General features: G+C 39.1%; 2 protein-coding genes across 5 annotated transcripts in view; one reads left to right on the top strand and one right to left on the bottom strand.

Annotated features, from left to right (window-relative positions):
• Nucleotides 1-15,548, top strand: part of LOC143028073 (uncharacterized) — a 27,951-nt gene extending 12,403 nt beyond the window's left edge. Inside the window, exons 5-9 of the mRNA XM_076189713.1 lie at nt 1,576-2,531; nt 3,607-3,764; nt 6,647-6,786; nt 10,821-10,960; nt 11,127-15,548. Of these exons, the coding sequence (XP_076045828.1) occupies nt 1,576-2,531; nt 3,607-3,764; nt 6,647-6,786; nt 10,821-10,960; nt 11,127-11,143 (1,411 nt within the window). The 3' untranslated portion in view covers nt 11,144-15,548. The remainder of the gene's footprint in view (nt 1-1,575; nt 2,532-3,606; nt 3,765-6,646; nt 6,787-10,820; nt 10,961-11,126) is intronic.
• A 1,110-nt stretch (nt 15,549-16,658) lies between these two features.
• The window catches only part of LOC143028415 (pseudouridylate synthase TRUB2, mitochondrial-like), a 42,535-nt gene continuing 32,078 nt past the window's right edge, over nt 16,659-27,115 (bottom strand). For all 4 annotated transcript variants that reach the window (XM_076190463.1, XM_076190461.1, XM_076190462.1 and 1 more), the window contains 5 exons: nt 25,605-25,739; nt 23,027-23,157; nt 22,718-22,840; nt 19,824-19,935; nt 16,659-17,750 (listed from right to left, as the gene is read on the bottom strand). In XM_076190463.1, the coding sequence (XP_076046578.1) occupies nt 17,488-17,750; nt 19,824-19,935; nt 22,718-22,840; nt 23,027-23,157; nt 25,605-25,739 (764 nt within the window). In that variant the 3' untranslated portion in view covers nt 16,659-17,487. The remainder of the gene's footprint in view (nt 17,751-19,823; nt 19,936-22,717; nt 22,841-23,026; nt 23,158-25,604; nt 25,740-27,115) is intronic.

The raw sequence follows: 27,115 nt of genomic DNA, 5'->3' as shown, positions 1-27,115 counted from the left end.
ATACATACATACATACATACATACATGCATACATACATACATATATATATGCATACATACATACATATATATATGCATACATACATACATACATACATACATACATACATACATACATACATGCATGCATGCATACATACATACATACATACAGTACATACATGCATACATGCATACATACATGCATACATACATACATACATACATACATGCATACATACATACATACATACATACATACATGCATACATACATACATACATGCATACATACATACATACATACATGCATACATACATACATACATACATGCATACATACATACATACATACATGCATACATACATACATGCATGCATGCATGCAAACATACATACATACTATGCCAAACACAACAGGGAAAGGAAATTAAGGCTTTGAATACGATCACTCTCCAGGGACCGTTGCCAACTGCCGTGGGGTTGCATATTTCCAGTTAGTAAAACTCAACGTAAAAGTTATATTTCCTGTAAATTGAAATTCAAGTGCTACATGGTCACTTTTCCTGTAGAATACACGTACTTCAAATAATCATTTGCATCAAGTAGTTTAATAGACAAGTTCAATATCACATGTCGTCCTTTTTTAATCTTGTCGTGTATTAGACTCGTTTGGTCACTGGATGTCTGTTGATACATTTTATAAAGCAAATTTTCACTTCCACTTGCATTCCTCTCCCGATTCACCTCTTTATAATTAAAATGTTTGTGAGTACTCGTGCGTATGCAATTCACCACGGTCTTGGATCACATGCTGGACTCGTGATCGACAGCAGATACCCTCTGGTGCTCATGTATGGCCCGATCTATGAGTAATGTTGTGACCTTACACAAATACATTCAACTCTTTGCCCTTCAGAGTTGGAGTGCCGACTCTCAGTGTAGCGTTGGGCGGGACCCAAACTCGGTTCACTGAATAAGTGGTCGAGAACCGTACCACTGCACCATCGAACTGGTGTGTGTGTGTGTGTGTGTGTGTGTGTGTGTGTGTGTGTGTGTGTGTGTGTGTGTGTGTGTGTGTGTGTGTGTGTGTGTGTGTGTGTGTGTGTGTGTTTGAGAGAGAGAGAGAGAGAGAAAGAGAGAGAGAGAGAGAGAGAGAGAGAGAGAGAGAGAGAGAGAGAGAGAGAGAGAGAGAGAGAGAGAGAGAGAGAGAGAGAGAGAGAGAGAGAGAGAGAGTGAGAGAGAGAGAGAGAGAGAGAGAGAGAGAGAGAGAGAGAGAGAGAGAGAGAGAGAGAGAGAGAGAGAGAGAGAGAGAGAGAGAGAGAGAGAGAGAGAGAGAGAGAGAGAGCGAGCGAGAGAGAGAGAGAGAGAGAGAGAGAGAGAGAGAGAGAGAGAGAGAGAGAGAGAGAGAGAGAGAGAGAGAGAGAGGAAGAAAGTCTCCATAAAAATCTGAGAACGTTTGACCCTAAATAAGCTATATCAAAGTCATGAACACGAGTGTGTATAAAAGGATATACATTATTTGTCATAATTTTTTTATATAGTGTAGACGAGCAATTGGCGGGCACTAACTATTTTACTCGTTTAACATTTTCAGTATTCTGAGAGATGGTTCGCCTGCAGAAGACGAGGTTACCACTCCAGGCACTGAAAATGCCGAAAACCTTCTGAATGGTGAGGGTACTAACGAAAATAAAACAGAGCCTGCCACCGAAGGAGAGGTCGATGACACCAACGTTTCCATCACAGACGAAACCGTCGCTGAAGATCCCAGTATAGAACCTAGCGTCGTTATAGATCCAGACACAGTTGCCGTCTCTGGAGATACGAGCACCGAGTCTAACGTCGCTGTAGCGCCCACACCGGAAGCTTCCGTTGCAGGAGATTCTAGCACAGAACCTGAAGTCCCTAAAGATCCCATCCAAGACTCTACCGTCCCTGAAGATCCCAGCACAGACACTGACGAATCTATATCTATCATAGATGCTGACGTCGATGAAGTTTCCAACGCAGAAACTAACGTCCCTGAAGATCCCAGCACAGACACTGACGACTCTAACCCAGACACAGAATCTGCCGTCGATACAGTTCCCAGCGCAGAAGCTAACGTCCCTGAAGATCCCAGCACAGACTCTGACGACTCTAAGCCAGACACAGAATCTGCCGTCGATACAGTTCCCAGCGCAGAAGCTAACGTCCCTGAAGATCCCAGCACAGACACTGACGACTCTAAGCCAGACACAGATCCTACCGTCGATGAAGTTTCCAGCACAGAAAGTAACGTCACTAAAGATCCCAGCACAGACACAGACACAGACGACTCTAAGCCAGTCACAGATCCTACCGTCGATGAAGTTCCCGGCGCAGAAACTAACGTCACTAAAGTTCCTATCACAGACTCTACTGATACTGATGATGCCAGCTCAGGAGAAAGTGTAACTAATGTTGACGCCACAGAAACTATCACTGAAGGCGCCAACACAGAAACTAACACCCCTGAAGTTTCCCCCTCCTCCACAACCTCATCCACTACAACTACGGTTCCTCCAGAAGGCAAGTTGACATTGTTAAAGTTCTAAACTATCTGCACATTAATTATTGTGATTTTATACCTTACCAAAACATTGGGACAGCCTCACCATACAATTCTAATGGCCTGAATCTAATGCTTGATCATAAAAAGGGCGAGTCGTAGCGTATCTAGCATATGTTTTTACAAATCTTACCATTCTAACAAATTACTTATACTTGTAATTGCTTACAACGAAGAGAGGTTTACTTAAATTTACTGGATAAGGCAACACCATCTTTGTTCGTTGGGTTTGATAAAACGTCATTAGTCGACAAGTAATAGAATTCATTCTAACCTTACTACGTCCACTGAATTATTGGAGTAATCTTCTCTCTGATACAATTTTTATTTAATTGGATAGCCGCTGACGTTCTGACGATCTGTGTAGCTGATCGTTCAAAATTGCGGAAGTTTTCTTTTTTCCTCATTGTTCAATGTGGAACACAGGTTTCCGATATTCATCTAGGAACCAGAGTCTCCAAGTCTTTTACCTCTTCTTCAGCCGGGTGATAATAGTTAATATTTTAATCCTCTTAGTCTATATGTCCACGAGTGAAAAGAAGATGTAAAAACCTCGAAACCTGGAGATACTGGTTCTTATATGAATATCGGAAACTCCTGTTTCACATTGAACAATGAGGGAAAAAAAGTCTCCCGCAATTTTGAGCGATCAACTACGCAGATCGTCAGAGCGTCAGCGGCTATCCAATTTAACAAAAATTCTCCCTTGAATCGTCACATCACACCGAAAGCGGATACCGGTACATCATTTCCTTGTGCCCTGCATGCAGTAAAAGAAATCATCCCTAACGATTCCTTTCGCCAACTTTTTGAACCACTACCTACCCTAATGTGACATTACCCCATGTGCAATCGGGAAGAATTGGCCCGCTTAGATTTTTCTTATGCATACATAGCACAGACAACGGTTAAAGATTCTAGGGAGCAAATGACGACCATCGTCGTCAGCTTCCTTGAGACCTAAGGTAAGAGGAATTCGAGGCAACAGACATAGAATGAAAATGATAATGAAATAAACTAATGTTCTATCAACAGAAATAATAGTGGCATGTGGTGGAGAGGTGTATATAGGGGCCGAGAGGAATGATACGACCAGATCTGACGATTCCGTTATTGAAATCACCATTTCGAGCCCCGGTTATGAGGACGATGAAGACTACCCAGAAGATCTTGATTGCGAATGGATTGTAAAGGTAATGTAATGGTGATTATACATGTACATACATACATATACCAAAGGCTTTTTTTTTTCCTTACAAGGGAGGTAGCCAAGGTATAAAATCCACTCGCACCCCTACATGTTCCACTCCCCTCCACCCTCTTATCTTGGCATCTCCTGGATGATAGGTCATCCCTGCATCTTGTCCACTGTCCTGGGTTAGAAGCAGTGTCGCAAGACACAGCACATCCACAGCAAAGCCGCTTCATTAAATCGGCGACCCCCTCTCGCTCCGTCCCATTCAATAATTATTTATTTTCTCGCCTTTATTTTTATAACAATTTCTGTCTTTATTTACATTGACTATTATCTATGAACATAATTATATTAACAAACGCAATTGTATTTCCCACATACGAAAGGAATATTTAGAATAGCCTAACCTAGGAATTTTGACATTAACATGAATCAATACAGTGTCACTTATCATATATAGGTGAGCACTTTAGGTAACGTGACCTAGGGGCATTTTGATATAAACATGAATCAACTGTCTCTTCGCCTTAGAGCAAGGGAGCCTACTTGGCGTCCTCCGTCCGCAAAAAACAAAATAAATAAATAGATAGATAAATAAATAAACAAATAAATAAATAGATAAATAAATAAATAAATAAAGATAAATAAATAACCAAGATCACTTATATCTATCTCACGCAAAAATTAGTCTGGAATGGGCAACTCCCGTCCTCTATCCCTTTCCTCATCTCTAATTTGTACCTAAGCTCCTGTGAGCAACGTCGGCTACACTGCGCTAATTCGCATCCCTGAACCTAAGATTGCGTTGTGTGTGTTGGACCTGGACACGGGGCTTTGCCTCACCGTCTGTTCTATGGAAACACGTAAACGTAATCCACACACATGATAATACTAAAACTACAATCTCAAATATTTCATATCTGCAACAATATAGCCACAGAGATACTTAGTTATATCTATAGAAAATGGCGTATGCTATTGTTTTTAAGGCATGACTCCTAATATACTGTACTGTGTGTGTACTCAATCATATATGCTCTCTTTCAAGAGGTAAAATTACTGTTACTTACCTACTCTTTCCTCTTTTGATATATTTCAATTATGTCCTGGAATATTTGTGAACATAGCGTAAATAGTAGATACATGGGCTCTATGGGCACATTTCCTGAATTCATTGTTTTTATTCGCGGGGGATTTGGTATCTAAACCTCGCGAATTTAGAAGTATGATAGGTATTACGAAGATGGATGGCGTGAGAGATGTAGAAGTGAGATAGGGAACGGGGATGGAAAAAGGATTGTCGGATAGATTTTATCATAAGTGGTTTAGGTACATGGAAAGAATGAATAAGGAAAGAGTAAAAATTTTGGGAAAAAATGAAAGGAGTGAACTTCAGAGAAAAACCAAGGAGATGGATTGGGTAAAAGGGATATCGGATACAAAAAAAAAATATTGAATAAGGAGGAGAGGGTGCAACAAAATTGACAATGGTTGTAAATGGTCTAATAATATTATCTAAAGGGATGATTTCCTCTGTTTTATAGTTCTTTGAAGTAGAGGTGGAAGGATCGTTAGCATTTATTTTAGCATTATTTTGCAGTTCCTTTACATAATGCAGTGTTCCTTATTGTGATGATGCTCAAGTTTTGGTCTCAATATCCTACGCGTTTTGAACATTTTAGTAATATTAGCATAGCTATAATAATGTTTATGTGTCATGTTTAATGATTGGTATTACTCACGACTGTCTCTGGTTCCCTAAACCCCCTACGTATGTCGTCTGTGTAACTTGGCGTAGAAAAACAATCTAATGAGGTCCACAACGGAAATAAGCTTACATGCTTTTTTGTGTTATCCTCGGCAATTGCAATTGTTATTTTGAACTGTGTTCTTGTCATTTTCTGTACTTCATGTATACTGATTATTTGCCAAACTTATTATTATTATACAATGAAAATTTGGGGGTAAATCAGCTGTCAAACATTGCTATGGAGCTAGGCCTCTCTGCATTGCCTTTCACACGAGCAGTGTGGCAAGTCAGGGATGACTTTTTATCCATGAGGTGCTACTAAGCTGGGAGAGAGGATATTATTTGTTTTCCATATCACTACAATCTCTAGAAGGTATGTTATATTACTACCTACAATCGGTAAATGTTCAGTTTCGCCCCTGGGCGCAATATAGCAATAGAAAATGAATTATTAATTTTGTAAATTATAATGTATCAACGTAATATGCAATTTTGTGGGCGGAAATAAAAAACAAAAAAGTTGCTAAAACAGATTTCGTAAGTAACGAAGTCGCGCCGGACGAATGGTACGCCATGTTTGTTATGATAGATGCCGACGTCGAAGATATGAAAGGATGATAAATTCGTCTAACCTAAACTAACCTAACCTGTGTTTAATAAATCATTACCTGCAAATTAAATGTCATCCGGATCGTCCTCGTTGTCGTCGTCGTGACGTTGGCGGGCTTTTCAACTCGTTCATTAGCATGCTTGTAGCAAGGTATTTTTTTATTTTAGTTTCCGCCCAGAAAGTCCCACATTACGTTCATGTATTATAATATACAAAATTAATATTTAATTTTCTAACGCTATATCGCGCCCAGGGTCAAAACTGAACAAATACCCTACACTGCACATGGGCAGTGGAGAGTAGTAGTCTGCTCACATTCCCCCTTGACCCCCCGACTAATAATTGTAAATATTCTACAGCAAACAATCATACTTAACTGTATAATTTAACAAGTTGTCAGTATACTTTACATATAGCTTTGTTAATAAATACTAATTGTACTTGTTAGAAATTAAGATACGATATAATTGTATAATATAGAAATATTTTATCTTTATTTTTTGTTTTTTTCTCCCTGCAGCCAGACTTGATAAACTGCCCCGCTGGTGCTTTGTCGACTGTATTCCGGGACGGCAGTCGTATTAGAGAATCACCGAGGTGCAAAGCAGATTACATTTCAATCTCAAGAATGGAAGCTGGTACAAAGACATTTTCATCAAAGTATGTATGGATAAATGTTTTAGCTTACTTCCAAAGAAAAAGTTCCAATGTGTTGATAAAGCCCTTAAAAATACTCCGGCATACCAGTATCCAGTACAATTAGCACTGGAGGATGTTACAGAACAGGCCAAGTTAGGACAGGAACGGCACGATGATTGAACTAATGTGTCACATAGCCTTGGACTGCTCGGGCATACATAGTAACCAATTAATATTAATGATACCATACATATATCAAATCATAGGAACATTATGTCATGTTAGAAACAAAACCACATATGTGACTGAGACAAGACATTGATATATGTACTGTAAGGTATGCAGCATGGTTATACATAAAGATACGTGGAAATACATAATGGTATGATACACGATACAATGTGATATGAATTGCATGCACTGATTGTCTATCCATCCAACTTATTACATATCTACACCTCCCTCTTCCCTCACACTTGTAGCACTGCCTCGAGTGGACTCTTTTCCGTGAATCAATGTAAATAACGTGGGACAATGGGGGCATCTGCTAATGTGGACTGGCTTTTCTTGTCTGAGCAAGAGGCTACAGGGATCTAGAGGAGGAGCTTATCACTGGACGAAAACATCAACTATTTTGCCACCAGACTTCGACAATAGGCAAACGTACCTAGTGTTCCCGGGACCTGCCACAACCTATACCCATACCTTGACCCAGTGGAGTGATGTCAAGTCCTGGATCCTCACACACTGTCCAACAGTTCAGTGTAGATAGAGGATGGGCATTCTTGACGCACTAACATTGTACCTGGTCTGCACGGGCAACAGCTCCATGGTCACAGTCTTGAGTCCTAGCTTGCCATTTTGCGGGAAAGTCTCTGGGTGCGCCAAGATGCACGGACGTAGAGGGCGGCTGTATCATAACTGCGCATGAGAATGTCCAGCAGGGTGTTGTGTAGCTCTAGGAGACCCCTGTCGAGTTCTTCGTAGTCAATTACAATGGTGGGTACTGACTTAATGATAGAGTGGCAGACCAAACATATACAGTCTGCAGTTGGACATGGCCCAGGCAATGTGGAGCATTTCCGGTTCGATGGTGGCATAGCAAGTTTCAGTATCTGTTACGAATATGAAGCCACACTGAACAAGACACATCAGTCCCTGGACGTGGTCTTGTAAAAGGACATACCTGATGCTGTACAGGTGTCAGGCATCTACTTGGTGGACAACTGGAAGAGCCGGGTTGAAGGGTGCCAGAACACGTGATGACAGCAGATCTTGTTTGATGCATTCAGAACACCTGTCAGGGTCAGGGGCACAAGTAAACAAGCACTTAGGGTTCACCAGAGGGGATAGAGACTGGGCCGTGTTTGCCATGCCCTGGGTGAATTCAGCCAACTGGGTCACCAGGCTCATGGAGCAAAGATCGGTTAGGTTAGCTGGTTTAAGAAGTCCTGTATGGTGTTGACCTTGTCTTCCTCCGCAGAGATCCCCTCCACAGATATCCATCATGTCTCACTAGTGCCTTCATTCCAGCACTATCTTGTACAATGGTTTGGGGATCGGTGCCATCTGCGTAGAGCTGATGGCCAGGGGTGGTTGCTGCAGAAATAATCCAGCCTTACCTTGACACACTCAACACATGGTTCATCACAAACAGACTCAAAATAGCTCCAACCAAATCTACAGCAACACTTCTCACCAACTGGACAAAAGAACACAAATACATACCTCATCTCTACATCAACAACACTCTAATACCACACACAAACACACCGAAAATTCTTGGTGTAACATATGATACATCCATGTCTTTCAAACAACACCTCACAAACATAAAAAACAAATGCACACCTAGACTTAACGCACTTAAGTCAATCACTGGAACAACATTTGGACAAAACAAAGAAACTAATATAACAATATACAAACAATGCATACGCTCAGTGATGAATTATGCAAGTCCTGCATGGGCTCCTAATCTCAGTGAGACACACCACAACACCCTTCAAATCATACAAAACAAAGCCCTAAAAACAATTACAGGCTGCACAAATACAACACCTACAGACCATTTACACCATGAAACAAAAGTCCTCAAAGTCAAGGACCACCTCGACATGAGAGGCACACAAACACTTGCTGCAGCCACCACAAACACATCACACCCGCTACACTACATAGCAGAACACCCACACACACCAAGAAACATTAAAACTACACCCAAAGACCTTTATTACGCACAGATACTCTCTTCTCTTCCTCCACAACCACCAAATACCAGCCTCCGGAAACATATTCATAATCATATCACTCACCGCTCCATTAACACACTGAAAGACAACACACTGCTGCATGCCAGACCCCCTGATATCCACCCTTCTGAATCCTCTCTCCCACGAAAGGACAGAGTCCACTTGGCCAGACTGCGATGCGGTCACCACCCAGCACTTCTAAGCTACCAGAAGAGGCTGGACGACCGTATTGTGAAAAGCTGCCCAGGATGTAACACTTCACCCCATACCATACAACACATAATGGAAGACTGCATTATACACAATCATGCACGCAAACAACACAACATACACTCTATAAAGGATTTGTGGGAAAACCCAGTTTCGGCTGTGGCCTTCCTTGGGGAGACAGGACTGCTCGGACAGACAGTCTAGGGAACGACAACAACAACAACAATGGTTTGGTTGCATATCTTAAATAGTGCTTTCCCTATTACATTAAGGTTGCTTATGTAATCCAATAAGAATCATCCATCATTATATTTAGATTCAAGCCACCAACCAAACTTACTCTTTATACCAGCATTGATCATTTTCACATTAGTTTCTTCCAACCTCCATTATGTGTAGTTTTATACCATAAATGCAAATGGTCTAAAATCCATAAAAAATATTAACAGTCTAGGGCATAAAAGAAACAACTCCAGCACATTTTAATTCACAATATTGGACACAATCTCCATTGTAGGAGAGAGGCCAAACGCAGAGTATGGGATCCGATATATTTGACGTTTTGCCCAGTAGGGTTTCTTCAGGAATAACACAGTTGAGAAACATTGTACTCCTTATATAGCCCGAGCTTGCGGGGAGAAACAAACATAAAAAGGGGTGTACACGCAATTTGCGCAAATTGCTTGTTGTTTGGTTATTAAAATTGCCAATGGTTTATTTATTACAAAAAATCCACTGTTCTGATTTATATTATCAATGAGGGATATAAACGCAGATTCAAAACATCTACGTTTCATTGTATGGTTTTCATATTTTATAATCTTGGAATTATTCCTTATATAGCCCTGCAAGCTCGGGCTATAAAAAGGAGTAAAATGTTTCTCATACATACATACATACATATACATACATACATACATACATACATATACCATATAAGTTATTAATTTTTTTTAATCAAAATTGGTTTTGAAATATTTCACTTTTACCCTAACTAAGCACCTACCTCCATTTTACCAGAATTTTATTTACCAGTTGTAACATAATTTTTAATACATGAATAACTTTTATATGGTCCATTTACCCCAGTGATGACCTGATTACCCCATCCTACAGTATATTTTTTGCCCCTTTTTACACATGGAAAGCTGACTACCATGGGCTGCTTCCCTCCTGCTTTCAGCAGGTGACATAGAGTCACACACAACATAGAATACAGTTCAAAGTTTCTTCTCAGAGACACTTGTGGAAGGGCCTGAGAACTATCTCCAGTTGCTGTGAGGCTGTGATTTTTCTACTTGGTGAAACTTGAGGCAACAGTAATCAATGTGTCTTGAGACAGTGTCAAATGCCTTGTTTATATAGTTACCATTACTGTATGTCAGGTTGTAGATGTCCTTGAATACATGTTGGGTGATTCTGTAAGTACTGTGCTTGTAGAGTGACCTTCCATGTTAATTTGGTCCTTTCCTGTATATAACAATTAGGTAAGTACTTCATTCCTTCATTCCATGTAATTTTCAGTAAAAAATCACACACCACATTTGGCAGAGCTTTCTTATCATGCTATAATTATATATTGATTTTCCTCAGGTACTGTGGCAACATAGAGAAACTTTCAGAATATATGGAGTGGCCCTCAAATGCACCAGAACTTGTTTTTCGACTAGTAACACGCAAACGTCCCAGAGGACATGGAGGAAGAGTTTTTGGTTTCACCATGGATATGATCGGTATGACCACTCAAGGCACAGCTAAAACAGAACTGTGATCATAATATCTTTTGTGCACTGAATTTCACAATTTCATATACTATGCATGTACATGGTCTTAGTATCTACTATGTAAATAAATATATTCATGCACAATAAATAATATAACTTTCATATTCTGTTTCAGCTTACTGTCTTGACTGAAGTTAAAAGAATAACCTATGGAAGAGGTTCAACAGGAAGAAGCTGGAGCACCAGGGGAAAGTATTGATATACTACGAAATATTTTCACATTAGAGAACAAAGAAAACATAAAATATGACTGTTGGACATTATCGGTTGTTTGAAAAATCAAACACCCCTTGCACCAATACTACATTTATCAAATGTACACCTAAAGAAAAGGATTTGTCTTCAGAAAATCTCACTATGATGAAATTATTGATATCATTATTGTAAATGAGGAAGTTGAGAGATCAACTCAAGCAGTGTCTACTAGAATTGAATCTTATCCCTCAAATATTATTATTTCAGCAATTCAGCTTTACCTCAAAACAGCAATAACTTAAAAAATTTCAGTGCAAGATAAAATATGAATGAAAACTATGACTGAATTTGTATATCATCACCAATACAATACTTCTATCTAGAATGGAGATGTGCTAGAGGTTAACTGATCAGCATTTTTTTTTTAAGTGGAAGATCTACAATCACAATGGAATACTGTGCTACTCTGGCCATTGTGAGGAAACCAGTGTACACAGCTGACAATCCAAACAGTTATACCACAGAGGGATATACTAACAACTTGGAGTAACTACCCACACAAGAAGCACACCACTGTATGCTGTATTATACAAAGTTCATGTTTCTTTGATCATGTGACTGAATGTGCATACAGTATATTTCTGAGGGGAACCTTTGCATAAGATTCCAGCAACAATGGGCATTATAACTATATCTTTTAGATTTATAACCTTGCCAAATACTGTGATTAATACTTTTTTTAAGACTAGACCTCACAGCTAGTGTTAAATAATACGTTAAACAATCTTTGTCAGTGAATAACAACATTTATCATTTAACCCGGTACATAAAAACATGAGACAAAAATAATTTCATGCATGTAATAATACAATGTTTGTAGTGATCTTAGATACTGTATTTTAGGCATAGAAGATGCACTTTTTCTCCCTACCCCCAATTAAAAAAGATTGGCTAAAAGAAATTGCTCTGCATCTTATACATGAAGTTCAGGCCTCCCATAATCTAATTTCATTCCGATGCTTGCTACTGTAAGCTATAATCTTACCCTAGATGGTCATTTCTACCTAACCTGTCAATAGTATTCAAATGACATTATCATTATTACAGTCTTTTTCACGAACATGTTCAAAATGTTGTATATATTAGTGAAAAGGGCACTATTATTACTATTACTGCAAAAATATATATTAATGTAACAAAATACCAGCAACATTCATCACCAGTGGTGGGCGTTGCTATAAGTAGAGCGATAATATCACTTTAACCAGACAAATTTATCGCTTATATTTATCGCTTTCAAATTTCCCACAATAAATCCAGCGATAAAGTAAAAGACGAAAAACCGTCACGGCAGGAGGTTACAGGCTCATTGTTACACGGCAAACAGATATGGTGTTTTAAGTGTAAAAAAAGAGGTTTTTAAATGGATAAGTAGCAAAAATTGAGTATTTTTGTATTTATCGCAGGATTTATCGCTTATCGCTTTAAGGCATCTTGGAAATTTATCGCTTTATCATTATAGGACTAATTTATCGCTTTACATTATTGCTTTATCGCAAAATTTATCGCTGCCCACCACTGTTTATCACTATCAACCTGATCAATCATACCTAAATATCTCAACACTCTACTATCATTAGTTGAAACTACCTGTACAGAAGAACCGTTACTGAATAGAATTGTAAAATGCAAACCTTTGAAACATAACATTATGTCCAAAGAGAAATAGGTCATACAAAGCAGCCAAAGAAAAATGATTGGTTATTTACATATAGTAAATAATGCTAATAATAATACTCAAACAAGATTATTATTATTAATGTTTTTCACTAATATACACAGTATTTTGTATGTTAATGAAAAGGATTATCATTACCATTACTGAGAAAAAAAGACAGTGCTGGTAACATTCATTGGTACCAGCTGATTGATTATACCGTTATCTCAATGCACTCCTATCAAAAGCCAGATTGAAACTACCTGTAGTCTTGTGGTGCTGGTTAGGTTTGCACCAAAGTCTTTCCTAAAGAGAATAGCTAATTTGTTTTAAAGATTACATGCTTAAATACACACAAAAGAATCCTAGATATGCCCTGCCAAAATGTGGTGCATCTTATATGCCATAAAATATGGTATATACCGTCACTTGTGAAACAAAAGTAAATTGTCGTAATGCTCATCAGTCCACTGACGGGTGAATGTATTGATTATTCAGTTAATACACTTTAATAAAATAGGAAAAAAGTATTAAACAGCCAAACATGTACTTAGTATTTAAGGACCTAATTTGTAACACTAATTTAGAATGTTTGTATTATCATTATTATTTTTTTCTTTTTTTTTAACCAATTTACTTATGTAAGTGAGAAGGGTCTTGTCATTATATTGATAACTTTTGTATACATAATACTGTACATTTGATCATACAACTAGCTGAGCTGAGCTGAGCTAACAATACCTCGTTAACATGCTTTCGTAAATGCATCCTGATTTTGGTATGCCAGTTAAAGAAAATGTTTAATGTACAAGAAAATACATCTTACTAACCTGGCACCATGGGGTTTGCTTACTCATATTGTACGTCTAATTTCCCTATTATGTTGGTATGACAAGTGAAATGTATACTTAATTCAGTACTATAATAATAAAATAAAATACTAAGGTTACTAAAAATCATTGGCAGCAAAGTTTATATGCATTTCATTCATAAGGTGGATTTATCAATTTTCATCGGTAGTATATCACTCATGCATGAGATTATCTTCAGTCCTATCAGTGACATCACCCACATTAAAACAGTCAATATTAACCACAGTTTTGGTACTATGTATTCATTTATCTACCTATATACCAAAGGCCCCGTCCTCCTTATATGGGGAAGAGGTCCTTGCTATATGATGATATGGTTTAACGTCACAAACTCCCCCCCTATCAGAAGGCAAGGACAGTGCCCCTCACAGATGACTTTGTAGCATGGAATTAAACAAACCATGAACTTGGTTCATCTTCACCAGTGGCAGGGTTCGAACCACCATCCCCTCAATCTTTGCCGCAAGTAATGACGCCCTAACCCGCTTAGCCAGTGAGCTTCCTTAGTATATATAGCTAGATAAAAAGAAAAATCAATACATATGATGAAAACTGAGATGAATATAAGCATTAATAAATAAGGTTGATATGTTAATCTTTACACCCAAGATATAACTAAATTATGTACTTCTCCCATCAACGCAATTTCTTAGTTCTCTTATACTGTGAGTCTTCGTTATACGGTACATATGCGACCCTAAAAACCTTACCACAAATTGAAATTACCGTACAGTGAGACCTCTCATTAACCTCTTCACTCCGGGGCACATCGCACATCTGGCAGCATTAGCTCCCCGACGTGCGATGTTGCATCATAATAATCGCATTATAAAAAATAAAGTCAGTGCTCAATCGTTCGTTCTCTTTCACCCATGAATTTTGATAACCATAGAAAATATGATGAAGCCAGTTTAGAGAGAATGGAGGTTACGTAGGTACGACTACAATAAATATAATCAAGACGCCGACGTCAGCATCATCGCGTACCCACTTGCTCCTCATGACGCCTACATAGGCGTCACCGTATGGAAGTGGTTAATGGACGTTAATTAGCTGCGTTTGCGGTGTTTTCGGTGTTTTGGAGTGGTTTTTGGGTGGCATAGTGATTGCACGCACTAAACAACAGCACCAAAAACACCGAAAACACAGCTAATTAACGTCCGTTAATGAGAGGTTTCACTGTATACCGAACCCAAGTTTCGACTTGTGGCAGACGTACCTTCTCCCTGCTCTTTCCTCTTCGAAATATCTAATTTTACCTCCAAAACATGAGCGGATACCGTATCTGTGAATTTTTCTTACCATAAATAGAATCAAGGGTAGTAATTACCAAATACCGTAACTGTGAATTTTACCAGATAAAGAATTACCGTATAAGGAGGATTCACTGTACCATCCATTTTTTCCTTTGCTCTCACATGACATGCTTAAATGTTTTATTGATGTCGATTTTTAAAGGCAAGTCAGATTATTAGGAATTATTTCCTATACTATGTTCATTAATTTTCTTAACATTTGGGTAGTTTCAGCCTTGTGCGTATGAAACTAATTCAGTTACATAACAGGATCACAGGGTATATTTGTAGAAATATTTGTTAATCTACACTTTACAAGAATAAGACCACCAGTAGCAAACAAGTACTATCATCTTGAAAGCCATATAATGATAGTGCAAGGTAATTTTATGGAAAACTTTATAAACCAGAAAATAGTTACTAAAAATAATTACTTTACATTTTGATATTTGTCTTGTACATACATACATATACCAAAGTCTTTTTCCCCTTTACAAGGGAGGTAGCCAAAAAACAAAGGCATAAAAACCACTCCCACCCATTCCATCCCCACATACTCCAATCCCATCTACCCCCTTCCCTCCTCCTTATCTTGGCTCCTACTGGATGATGGGTCATCCCTGCATCTCGCCCACTGCCATGGATCAGTAGTGTCATAAGACTCAGCACATCCAGAGCAAGGCCGCTTCATTAAATCGGCACCCCCCACCCTCTCCAACCCTCATGCAGAAATGGAGAAGACGGGGAGAAATCACTTCAGACTGCGTCAATTTATTTTTCACACATACTCCCTCACTCCCCATCCCTCAGCCACTCCCCCTCACACAATCACAGAATTATCCATACACAACCATTCTCCATTCACCCCAATCTTCTGTCTTTCCTAAATAGACATTCCCCTCTTTCCCAATGCCCCTTTTACCCCATCCATCCATCTCATCCTTGGTTGCTCTCTCATGTTCACTCCTTCCACCTCTGCCTTCCACACCTCTTTTACTAATCCTTCTTCAATCATTCTTTCTGTGTCCAAAGCATCCCAATACTCTTTCATCAACCCTATCTCCCAACTCCTTTTCCAACCCTGCTCTCCTCCTCACCTCCTCGTTTCTCACTCTATCCAGCCTAGTACCCCATCATACTTCTCAGGCACCTCATCTCAAACCCATTCATACTCCTCCTCTCTTATGCTCCATGTTTCTGCCCCATACAGTGCTGTCAGCACAATCACCCCTTCATACAATCTTCTCTTAGCATCCATTCCCAAATGTCTGTTGAAAAAACATTCTGAGCTAGCAATCTTTAAATAAATACAGGCTAGTTCCCCATTCCCAAAGGAGAAGAACTACGTCCCAGGTCCTTTCTTCAACAGTCATATTAAGAGCATTCTTTGTCTAGATACAAGGATGCTCTAAATCTTCTTGGTCTTGTGAATTATCATAATTCATGTTGAAAAAGTAAACTTTAATGACATCCAAGATGCCACTTGGAAAAAGCATTGTTTCAACATACAGGGAATGTTACGGGTATGCTATTAAAAAAAAAAAAAAAAATCAAGGAAGAAAGAAAACTTTCATGTGTCAATTTATTTTCACAATAGCCCTATTACATTATGACCTAGGGAAAGATTAGGAAAGAGATGTACTTGTCCTTTGTCTTAAAATAATTTTTTTCTTATATACACCAAAAGCAATGTACATAAATCCAACAGCTTTTCTCCCCTTACAAGGAACTATAAAAATAATCTTATTCCCAGGTCAAATCAATACTATTATCTTTATAGGACATAACTAACCAGAAATGCACCTGGCTGGATAAAATTTGTACATATATACATATATATATCAAAGGCTTTTTCCCCTTTATAAGGGAGGTAACCAAAAAACAATGGGATAAAAACCACTCCCACCCATTCCATCCCTACCATACTCCACTCCCCCCACCCTCTTATCTTGGCACCTCCTGGATGACAGGTCATCCCTGCATCTTGCCCACTGCCCTGGGTCAGAAGTGTCACAAGACACAGCACATCCACAGCAAGGCTGCTTCATTAAATCGGCAATCCACCTCTCTGTCCCCTCATGCAGAAAAGGAGAAGACAGGGAGAAATCCCTTCAGGCTGTGTCAAATTATTTCTCACACATACTCCCTCACCCCCTATCCCCCACCCATTCCACCTCATGCATCACAGCATCATCCATATACAACCATTCTCCATTCACCCCTGTCTTCTGTCCTCTCCCATCCTTCCTCAACAGACATTCCCCTCTTTCCCAAAACCCCTTTTACCCCATCTATCCATCTCATCCTAGGTCAAACCCTCATGTTCACTCCTTCCACCTCTTCATTTAAAAAAAGGAAACTTACTTTCCAGAAGATGAATTAGCCACACACACACATTTACTCACTTTCTAAAGATTGTTGATTCTGTACAACAGAGGCTGAATGAGGAGTAACGTTCTTGATGAGAGGTTGTGCATGTGTAATAGCGGGAAGGATGTGCTGCAGTTGCCAGTGCTTCTGAAGAAGTGCATGGTCAAGTGTCCATGGTCCAAAACGGATACAACGTATTCCAGTGCACACAGCATTTGTCTTGAGGAGTAATCCTATCTCATTTACCAGAGCCTGCAAATATGTCCCATCTTCACCGATGCAGGCCACCTCTGTGGGAGAAAAAATTGAGATGAGGATATGAAAGAAACATTAAGGGAACTAAGTGAGGCATTCAAGCCACAGAAAAGATCCATACATACATATACCAAAGGCTTTTTCCCCTTTACAAGGGAGGTAGCCAAAAAACGAAGGCATAAAAACTATTCCTGCCCATTCCATCCCTAATACACTCCACTTCCCTCCACCCTCTACCTTCCCTCTTATCTTGGCACCTCCTGGATGACGGGTCATCCCTGCATCTTGTCCACTGCCCTGGGTCAGAAGCAGTGTCATAAGACACAGCACATCCACAGCAAGGCTGCTTCATTAAATCAGCAACCCCCCCTCTCTGTCCCCTTATGCAGAAAAGGAGAAGACAGGGAGAAATCCCTTCGGGCTGCATCAAAACATCCATAAGTCTCATTATCTCTTAGCATACGAAGATACTGATGTCAGCGTCATGATGTGTGAGTGGGTATACAAGGAGGTCAGTGTCGGCATCTTGATTATATCTATTCTGTAGCTGTAGCTGAGTGCTCCCCATATTCTGTGAACAGGCTTGATCACATTTTCTGTGGTTATCAACATAGTGAAACAGAACGAGTTTGAATGTGTTTGAGATGAGGTGTCTGAGAAGTATGATGGGAGGTTACTAGGATGGATAGAGTGAGAAACAAGAAGGTGAGGAGGAGAGCAGGGGTGGAAAGGGAGTTGGGAGATAGGGTTGATGAAAGAGTATTGGGATGGTTTGAACACATGGAAAGAATGAGCGAAGAAAGATTAATAAAAGAGGTGTGGAAGGCAGAGGTGGAAGGAGTGAACTTGAGGGGACGACCAAGGATGGGATGGATGGATGGGGTAAAAGTGGCTTTGGGAAAGAGGGGAATGTCTGTTGAGGAAGGATGGGAGAGGACAGATGATATATATGGGTGAATGAATGGTTGTGTATGGATGATGCTGTGATGCATGAGGGGAAATGGGTGGGGGATGGGGTATGAAGGAGTATAAGTAAATGAACTGATGCAGCCCGAAGGGATTTCTCCCAATCTTCTCCATTTCTGCATGAGGGGACAAAAAGGGGGGGGGTGAAATGGGTGGGAGTGGATTTTTATGCCTTTGTTTTTTGGCTACCTCCCTTGTAAGGGGGAAAAAGCCTTTGGTATATACAGTATATGTATTCCCTATTTTCCGCATGAGGGGATGGAGAGGGGGTGGAGGTTGCCAATTGAATGAAGCAGCTTTGCTATGGATGTACTGTGTCTTGCTGCATTGCTTTGGACCCAGGGCAGAGGGTGAGATACAGGGATGACCCTTCATCCATGAGGAGCTATGACAAGTGGAAGGAAAGTGTGGTCACTAGGAGTGGAATGGGTGGGTATTACGTTCCTTCTGACTTGGCTACCTCTCATAAAAGGGGGAAAATGCCCTTAGTATACAGATAGATTTTTAACCCCTTCCATATGGTGATGCCCGCGTAGGCGTCATGAGGAACAAGTGGGTACGCAAGGCTGCCATATCGGCGTCTTGATTATATTTATTGTAGTTGTACCTGCATGACCCCCATACTCTGTAAACTGGCTTCATAATATTTTCTATGGTTATCAAAATTCACGGGTGAAAGAGAAGAGCAATACAGGGGTTACTTTATTTTCTATAATGAGAGTATTATGACGCAACATCGCACGTCTGGCAGCTAATGCTGCCCATGAGATTTTGGCCCGGAGTGAAGGGGTTAAGAGTCTAAGAGTATGGTGATGATGTTGTAACACTAAAATCATAACATCATGTCTAATTAGATGTGAAAGTTGCTACAAACACCAGGAAAACATTAAATAGTGATTCAGTGCAGAATCCAGCAGCTTCGCAAATCACCAAAACGCTGAATTAGTATTTGCTAATTAATCAATAACAAATGTGCAAAATAGCAAATACAAATACAGCCAATGGCAAGGTTTAAGTTTATTTATTATTTTTATTACTGGAATTTTTTTTTAGAAAGTAATGTGTTTAAAGTTCTAAAAAATCCATGATATTCAGATATATGAGAGTCTACAATACCAGTATCATCTGAGAACATAACTAACCTATGGTAAAGTCTGGCGGGGAGAAGATTTTTTGTTTGATACTATACAAAAGTGGAGAGGCCTTGTCTGCTGGTCTGATAAGAGTACCTTGCGAGAGCAGATCATAAATCTCCTGCAAATACAAATACGAGTAAAAATCAGTGAGAATTTAAACATACAAGTGTTCCTATTACTATGTGTTAATGAACAATACAGAGAAGAATGACCAAAATGATACATGGACGCAGAAATTTGCCTTACGAGGAGGCGCTTAGGCACTTTAACTCTCTGGAAAGATGCAGGGTGTAGGGTGATCTAATAGGTGTTCAAGTGGATCAAAGGCTTTAACAAGGGTGATACAAACAAGGTCATCATATTAAAACAACAGGGTAAGACTCACAGTAATGGATTTAAACTGGACAAATTTAGACTTAAGAAGGAAATAGGCAAGAATTGGTTTACTAATAGGGTGGTCAACAAATGGAATAGACTTAGTAACCATGTAGTGAACGCTGAAACTATCAGTTGTTTTAAGAAACGGTTAGACAACTTTATGGATGGGGATGACAGGTGGTGATGGATATGGAGCTGCCTTGTGTAGGCCTTATGGTCTCTTGCAGTTTCCTTCATTCTTATGTTCTTATGTTCAATAAGAACCAATGATGGACTTGCAAGTGGCGGTCCTGCAAAATGGACATCAATGAGAGACATCTCCTTGACATCCATTTTCAACACTCATCAACAATCTAAACTCCATCAGAACTGATTTCTGCTCTCCAGATTAGGCCCAAGATAATCAGCTTCAACTATATTTCCTCCATATTTCCATGTACAGGGTATGTAGAAATGATAAACTAGTAGCTGTTCCCATCCTCCTACACAAGTATACGTTCAGACTAACATGTAAAAATTGAAGCTCCCAAGAAACACATTAACCCCTTCACTACGGCCAAAATCTCGCAGGCAGCATTGACTGCCAGATGTGCAATGTTGCGTGATAATACTCGCATTATAAAAAATAAAGTTACCACCGTATTGCTCGTTCTCTTTCACCCGTGAATTTTGATAACCATAGAAGATATGATGAAGCCAGTTTACAGAGTATGGGGGTCACGCAGGTACAACAATATATATAATCAAGACGGCGACATCGGCATCCTCGCGTACCCACTTGCTCCTCATGACGCCTACATAGGCGTCATCATATCGAAGGGGTTAATTGTGGAATGTCTCAACATTGCTACAATAGCAGAATACCTAGGTTGTGTTAAATGGGAAGGGGAATGCTCATGGATGTTTGAGATGGCTTAATTACAGTGCAAATAGTGAGTATTGAAGATGAATAAAAGATAATAAAAACAGGCCAGAGAGGTCACCTGGTGGCAAAGCATTAAAGCAAAACATAAACATGAACCCAGAGCCATCTACAGGCACAATAATGAAACGAAATGTAAACATGAGCTTTAGATCTCTATTAGGTACGAAAAGATTTTTTTTTTCTTAACAGTGGCAAAGAAAGACCTTTTTCTACATTTACTGGGTATGAGAAAAGATTTTTTTAGAGCGAGATGATTGATTGATTTATGGAATTTTTGGCTCGAAGGACAAGCGCCGGAGCCGGTAGGCCATTCAGCACTAGAGCGAGATGAGATTTATGAAGGAATCATGGAAGCAAGAGACTAATGATCTAAAGAAAGTGAATAAAATAAATGAGTGACTTAAAGAAAGCAAATACTGAAATAAATAAGGAGGTGTGTGCATTAAAAAGAGAAGTGGGTGAGTTAAAATGTGGGACATACTGCACATATATGGGATTGAGGGAAAACTCTGGCAATGGACCTCATGGACCAGCTGGGGTCTTCACCAACCATGGCTTACAAATGAGTGTTCTCAACAGATCCAGAAAATAGAGCTCTGATTATAACAATAGCCAGGGCAGTGGACAAGATGCAGGGATGACCCGTCATCCAGGAGGTGCCAAGATAAGAGGGAGGGTAGAGGGTGGAGGGGAGTGGAGTGTATTAGGGATGGAATGGGTGGGAATGGTTTTTGTGCCTTTGTTTTTTGGCTACCTCCCTTGTATGGGGGAAAAAGCCTTTGGTGTATGTATATGTATGTGTATATATGTATATATATATATATATATATATATATATATATATATATATATATATATATATATATATATACAGGTAAACGTCGACTTACGATGGCCGCGACTTACGATTGTTCGACTTTACGATGACGACGACGACGATGACGATATGATAATTTAACCCCTTCCATACGGTGCCGCACACATAGGCGTCATGAGGAGCAAGTGGATTCGCGACGCTGCCATATCGGCGTCTTGATTATATTTATTGTAGTCGCCCCTGTGTTTTTACATTCTCTCAAATGTGCCGTAAATCCCATTCTCTGTGGTTTTCAAAATTCGCGGGTGAAAGAGAGAACGATCGATATAAGCGGTGACTATATTTTATGATGCGAGTATTATTACGTCACGTCGTACGGCTGGCATTGGCTGCTGCCCGCGAGATTTAAGTTCCGTACTGTAAATACATATTATAGTGTTTGAATATGGTAAAAAGGATAAAAATAATTAAATAAACTACTGTACATGTTTAATAGGCTATATTCAGTATCTCTGGTGGTTAATATACAGGTAGGCTAGGTACAGTGACCACGGAACAGAGTGGGGATCGACTTACGATGAGATCGTCTTACGATGGCTCTTTCGAAACCTAATGCCATCGTAAGTCGACGTTTACCTGTATATATAAATATGTATATATATATGAATATATATACGTATAATATATATACATATATATAGATATATATACATATATATATACATATATATATGTATATATACATATATATATATATGTATGTATGTACAAATAACTCACCTGAGACTGTAGATCAAGACCAACCGAGTCGAGCATCATGCGTTGGTGGGAAGCTTGAATGAGCATCAGCATCTTTTCAAACTTGCCTCTGGTCACATGGCCCCATTTTGACTTTTCCACTATCTGTTACAAACAAAAGAAATACCCAATGTATTCATGCCAAATCCCCCTCTATATTACCTCCATAGTTGAAATGATGGAAGAGAAAAGATAACCTAATGAAAATGATCAAAATGAATACAAGAATATAGTGTATGATGTACTACTCCAGTTATATATTAAGAAATACAAATTGAGGAATAAACTAACCTTGCCTTCATGAGAAAAATCATCACTTGCTCTACCAAATTGCCCAGAGAGTGTATAGGTTTTAATAAGCCTTGCTTTCTGTGCATGTTTGACACTACCAGCTCCATTATTTATACCCACCAGACATAGCCCTGCAAACCAGCAAAAATATATACATGCATACTACATACATCAAAGAAATGAATATGTAAAAGTGTGCAGAGAAGAAAAAAGAAACTATGAAAAAGACATCATAGAAAAATGTAAAGATCAACCTAAGTTATTTTATAGATATGTGAATGATAAATTTAAAAATAAAAAGGAAATGGTGAAACTACGTCATGGAATACAGAGTACACAGAAGATTTAGAAATGACCACAGTCATGAACAGTGACTTCAATCAATTTTCACTAGAGAAAAAACAGCAATGGGATGAATGGAACAAAGTGCAATCCCCCCAACCCCACCCCTATGAGGGAAATAAAAATAACACAAAAAGAAATAATGGATCAATTAATGAACCTTGATGTCAGGAAATCACATGGCCCGGACAGAATAGCAAAATAGATACTAAAAGAATGTGAAGAAAAATAATAGACAAAATATATAACAAAATGAGCTGCTCACTCAAAGAAGGAAAAATACCAAAGGTCTGGAAAAATGCCAATATTGTACCAATATGTATAGGAGGAAACAAAGAAGATCCAACAAATTATAGACCAGTTTCCCTTACAAGCACTGTAGCCAAAATTTGTGAAAAGGTTATTAAGAATAGATGGATAAAACACCTGGAAGAAAACAATATAATAAATCCGAGACAATTTGGATTCAGACAGGGAAGATCATGTGCCACAAACTTAATCTGTTTCTACTCAAGACTAATAGATATAATACAAGAAAGGGATGGATGGGCTGACTGTGCTTTCCCAGACTTACAAAAAACTTTCTACAAAATACCACATAAAAATTATTTAAAAACCTGGAAAACACAGGAGGTATACAAGGTAAACTAAACTGGATGGGAGGATTTTTTGCAGGGAAGAAAAACGAGAGTAGTGCTCAGAGGAAAGAATTCGATTTGGGAGGAGGTGATTAGTGGAGTTCCACAGGGATCAGTATTGGCTTCAATGTTTGCTATTTATGTGAATGACATGGATGAAGATATGGAATGTTACACAAGCTTTGCAGACAACACTAAATTGCTGAGGAAAGTGAATGCTAAATTGTGAATCACTGCAGAGAGACCTGAACAAAGTTTGGAAATGGAGTCAGAAGTGGGAAGTAGACTTCAACATCAAGAAATGTAGCATAATGGGATTCAGAAAAAGTATAAAAAGAAAAACAAGACAACATAAGATTGGAACAAAGGAAGTAAAGAAGGTGGAACCTGAAAAACACCTGAGAGTAATCATGACAAATGACATGTCCCCTCATAAACAGATAAACAAAATTGCTGGAGAACTCTACAACTTACTAAGATCAATAAAGATGGCTTTTACTTACATGGACGAAGAAATGGTAAAAAAAAAAAAGAAAAAAAAAACTAGTGACACTAATAAGGCATAGACTGGAATATGCTGCAACACTATGGTCACCCAGTACCAAAAAGAATATAAAGAAGATTGAAAGAATCCGGAAAGCAACTACAAAGATGGTCCCAAGACTTTCAAACTTGTCATATGAGGAGAGATTATCAAAACTAAATTTACCAACTCTGGAACAAAGACAAGAATGAGGTGACCTGCTGACCATCTACAGAATCATGAAAGGCATGGAAGTCCTTGATAGAGAGGACTTACTAAATTGGGATAAAAGAAATACAAGAGGACATGAAAAGAAATTCAAAAAGGACAGTTATAGAAGAAACCTGAAAAAAAAAAAAAATATTCCGCACAGAGGGGTGGATGTCTGGAACAAACTGGACGAAATAATAGTGTGCACAAAAACCACACAAATTTATGAGCAAACTAGACACTGTGAGATACGAAGACAGGACACCACGAGTATAGCTCCCCTTCCCGTAAGATATGACTAGGTAAATACACACACTTACATACTCCACCCCAGACGGCTTCAATGTACTCTCTGATTCAGCCATAAGTGCATAAACAATTTCAAATTAAGCTATAATACAAGCGTTAAAATCAGTATTACGAATTACATCAAGCACTTTGTGGAAAAGGGACAACTTAGTTGATTTGGACATGTCATGAGAATACAGAATAACAGATACCCTAAGATATGTTACCAGTGACAACCAGAAGGTACGCAACTGCAACTTGTGGGCAGTTAAGATGAAGAGACAATACTTTGGATGTAACCAGAAGTGAGGAGTCTATCACAAGATTAGAAGAAGAGCAAACTTGTTGAGATAGAATTTGGAGAAACTTCATACAGACAGTCAAAAAGAAAAGCTGAGTTTAACAGAAGTCTGTTAAGAGAGGTGAGGTAAGAAATAATATCATGAGGATAACATGACAACAAACTGCCCTGTAATTGCAGTAATGTAAGTACAATTTCATAATCACAGTAAACAACAGGAAAGTATTCTAACTCTAAATGGGTGCATGCTATACTGAACATATTTCTACACATTACCTGATACAATCTTCTTTAAGTAATTCCCCCACGATAGTCTGAAATCATTCGGTTGGTAGCGAGGCCCTGACACCAATGGATGGTCAGAATAATCCAGCTCTTCCTTGACAACCAAGTTATTTTCTGCTAAACTTCCTGCGAAAAGCAATGTTTAATTGAAAATAAAGTATGAAAAAAATAATTAAGTAACAATAATGAAATAATAATTATAATAATAATCTATCTATACATACCAAACACTTTCTCCCCCTTATTAGGGAGGTAGCTAAGTCTGTTCCCACCCACTCCCTTCCACTACCCTTTCCACTACCTCCCAACTCAGCTCCTCATGAATGATGGTAATCCCTGCATCTGGCAACTGCCCTGGGTCAAATGCGATGCAGCAAGACAGTACATCCACAGCAAGGCAGCTTTACTTAATATTCTAATTTTGTTGCATTTTTGCACTTTTCTTGCATTTTTTGCAAGTTGTCAGAACTGTTTACAGTGAAAATAAGTCAAAAAGTTATTATTCTTTTATTACTTCCTGGTATTTAGGCATAATAATCTAATATATGCTGTTTGGTAAATGTAGATCACCCACTTTAAGTGATATGTCATTTCGTACATCATTTTCAAAATGTAGACCACATATTTAAGTAGCAGCAATACTTCCCTCCACCACACACTTTCTTATCTCATCACTTACCAGCAGAGCTACTCTTTCCCTCCTTCACCCCCTCCTCACTCCCTACACTTACCCCTCCTCCCACCACACTCCCAAATAATAATATATATACAGGGGCTTTTTCCCCCTTACATGGAAGGTAATCAAGGTCAAAAAGCATAATTCCATTCTACTCATTTCATCCACACCCACTCCACTTTCATTCACCATCTCTCCCTCCATCCCTCTTTTCTTGGCTCCTCATGGATGACAGGTCATCCCTGCATCTCACCCACTGCCCAGGGTCAGAAGCAATGCAGCAAGACACAGCACATCCACAGCAACGTTGCTTCATTTAACTGGTGACCCCCACTTTCTGTTCCCTCATGGGGAGAAACACCTTTGGGTTGCATCAAAATATTTTTCACATATAACCACTCCCTAATGATAATAATAATTTTATATTTGGCATTGAATCAATATACATGAAGTGCAGATAATGAAAAGAACACATAGTTCGAAATAACAATTACAAATGCCGAGGATAACACAAAAAAGCATGTAAGCTTTTCCATTGTGGTCCTCACCCCCCAACCCCCACCCAATCCCTTCCATGCATCAAAACATCATCCATATGCAACTATTCCCATCTGGGGTGTTGGCTGCATGCTATTGTGATGTAAGAATCTGCTCAGTAGCATGCAGGTGATACTTTAGGGTCTACATGGGCACCCCTATGGACCACAGCCACACATCATTTTGTCTGTGTTTGAGGAAATCTCTACTCACAGAAAAATTATGCTACTTTATTATACTGTGACTGTCCCTCCATTACGCTGTACCCCCCTCCTCTCAATACCACTTC

The sequence above is a fragment of the Oratosquilla oratoria genome, chromosome 9 (assembly GCF_046742065.1).
Source record: "Oratosquilla oratoria isolate Oo_2021 chromosome 9, ASM4674206v1, whole genome shotgun sequence".
In the NCBI taxonomy this organism is placed as follows: Eukaryota; Metazoa; Arthropoda; class Malacostraca; order Stomatopoda; family Squillidae; genus Oratosquilla; species Oratosquilla oratoria.
Note: the sequence above shows the minus strand (reverse complement) of the source record. Positions and strands in the feature narration are given on the sequence as shown.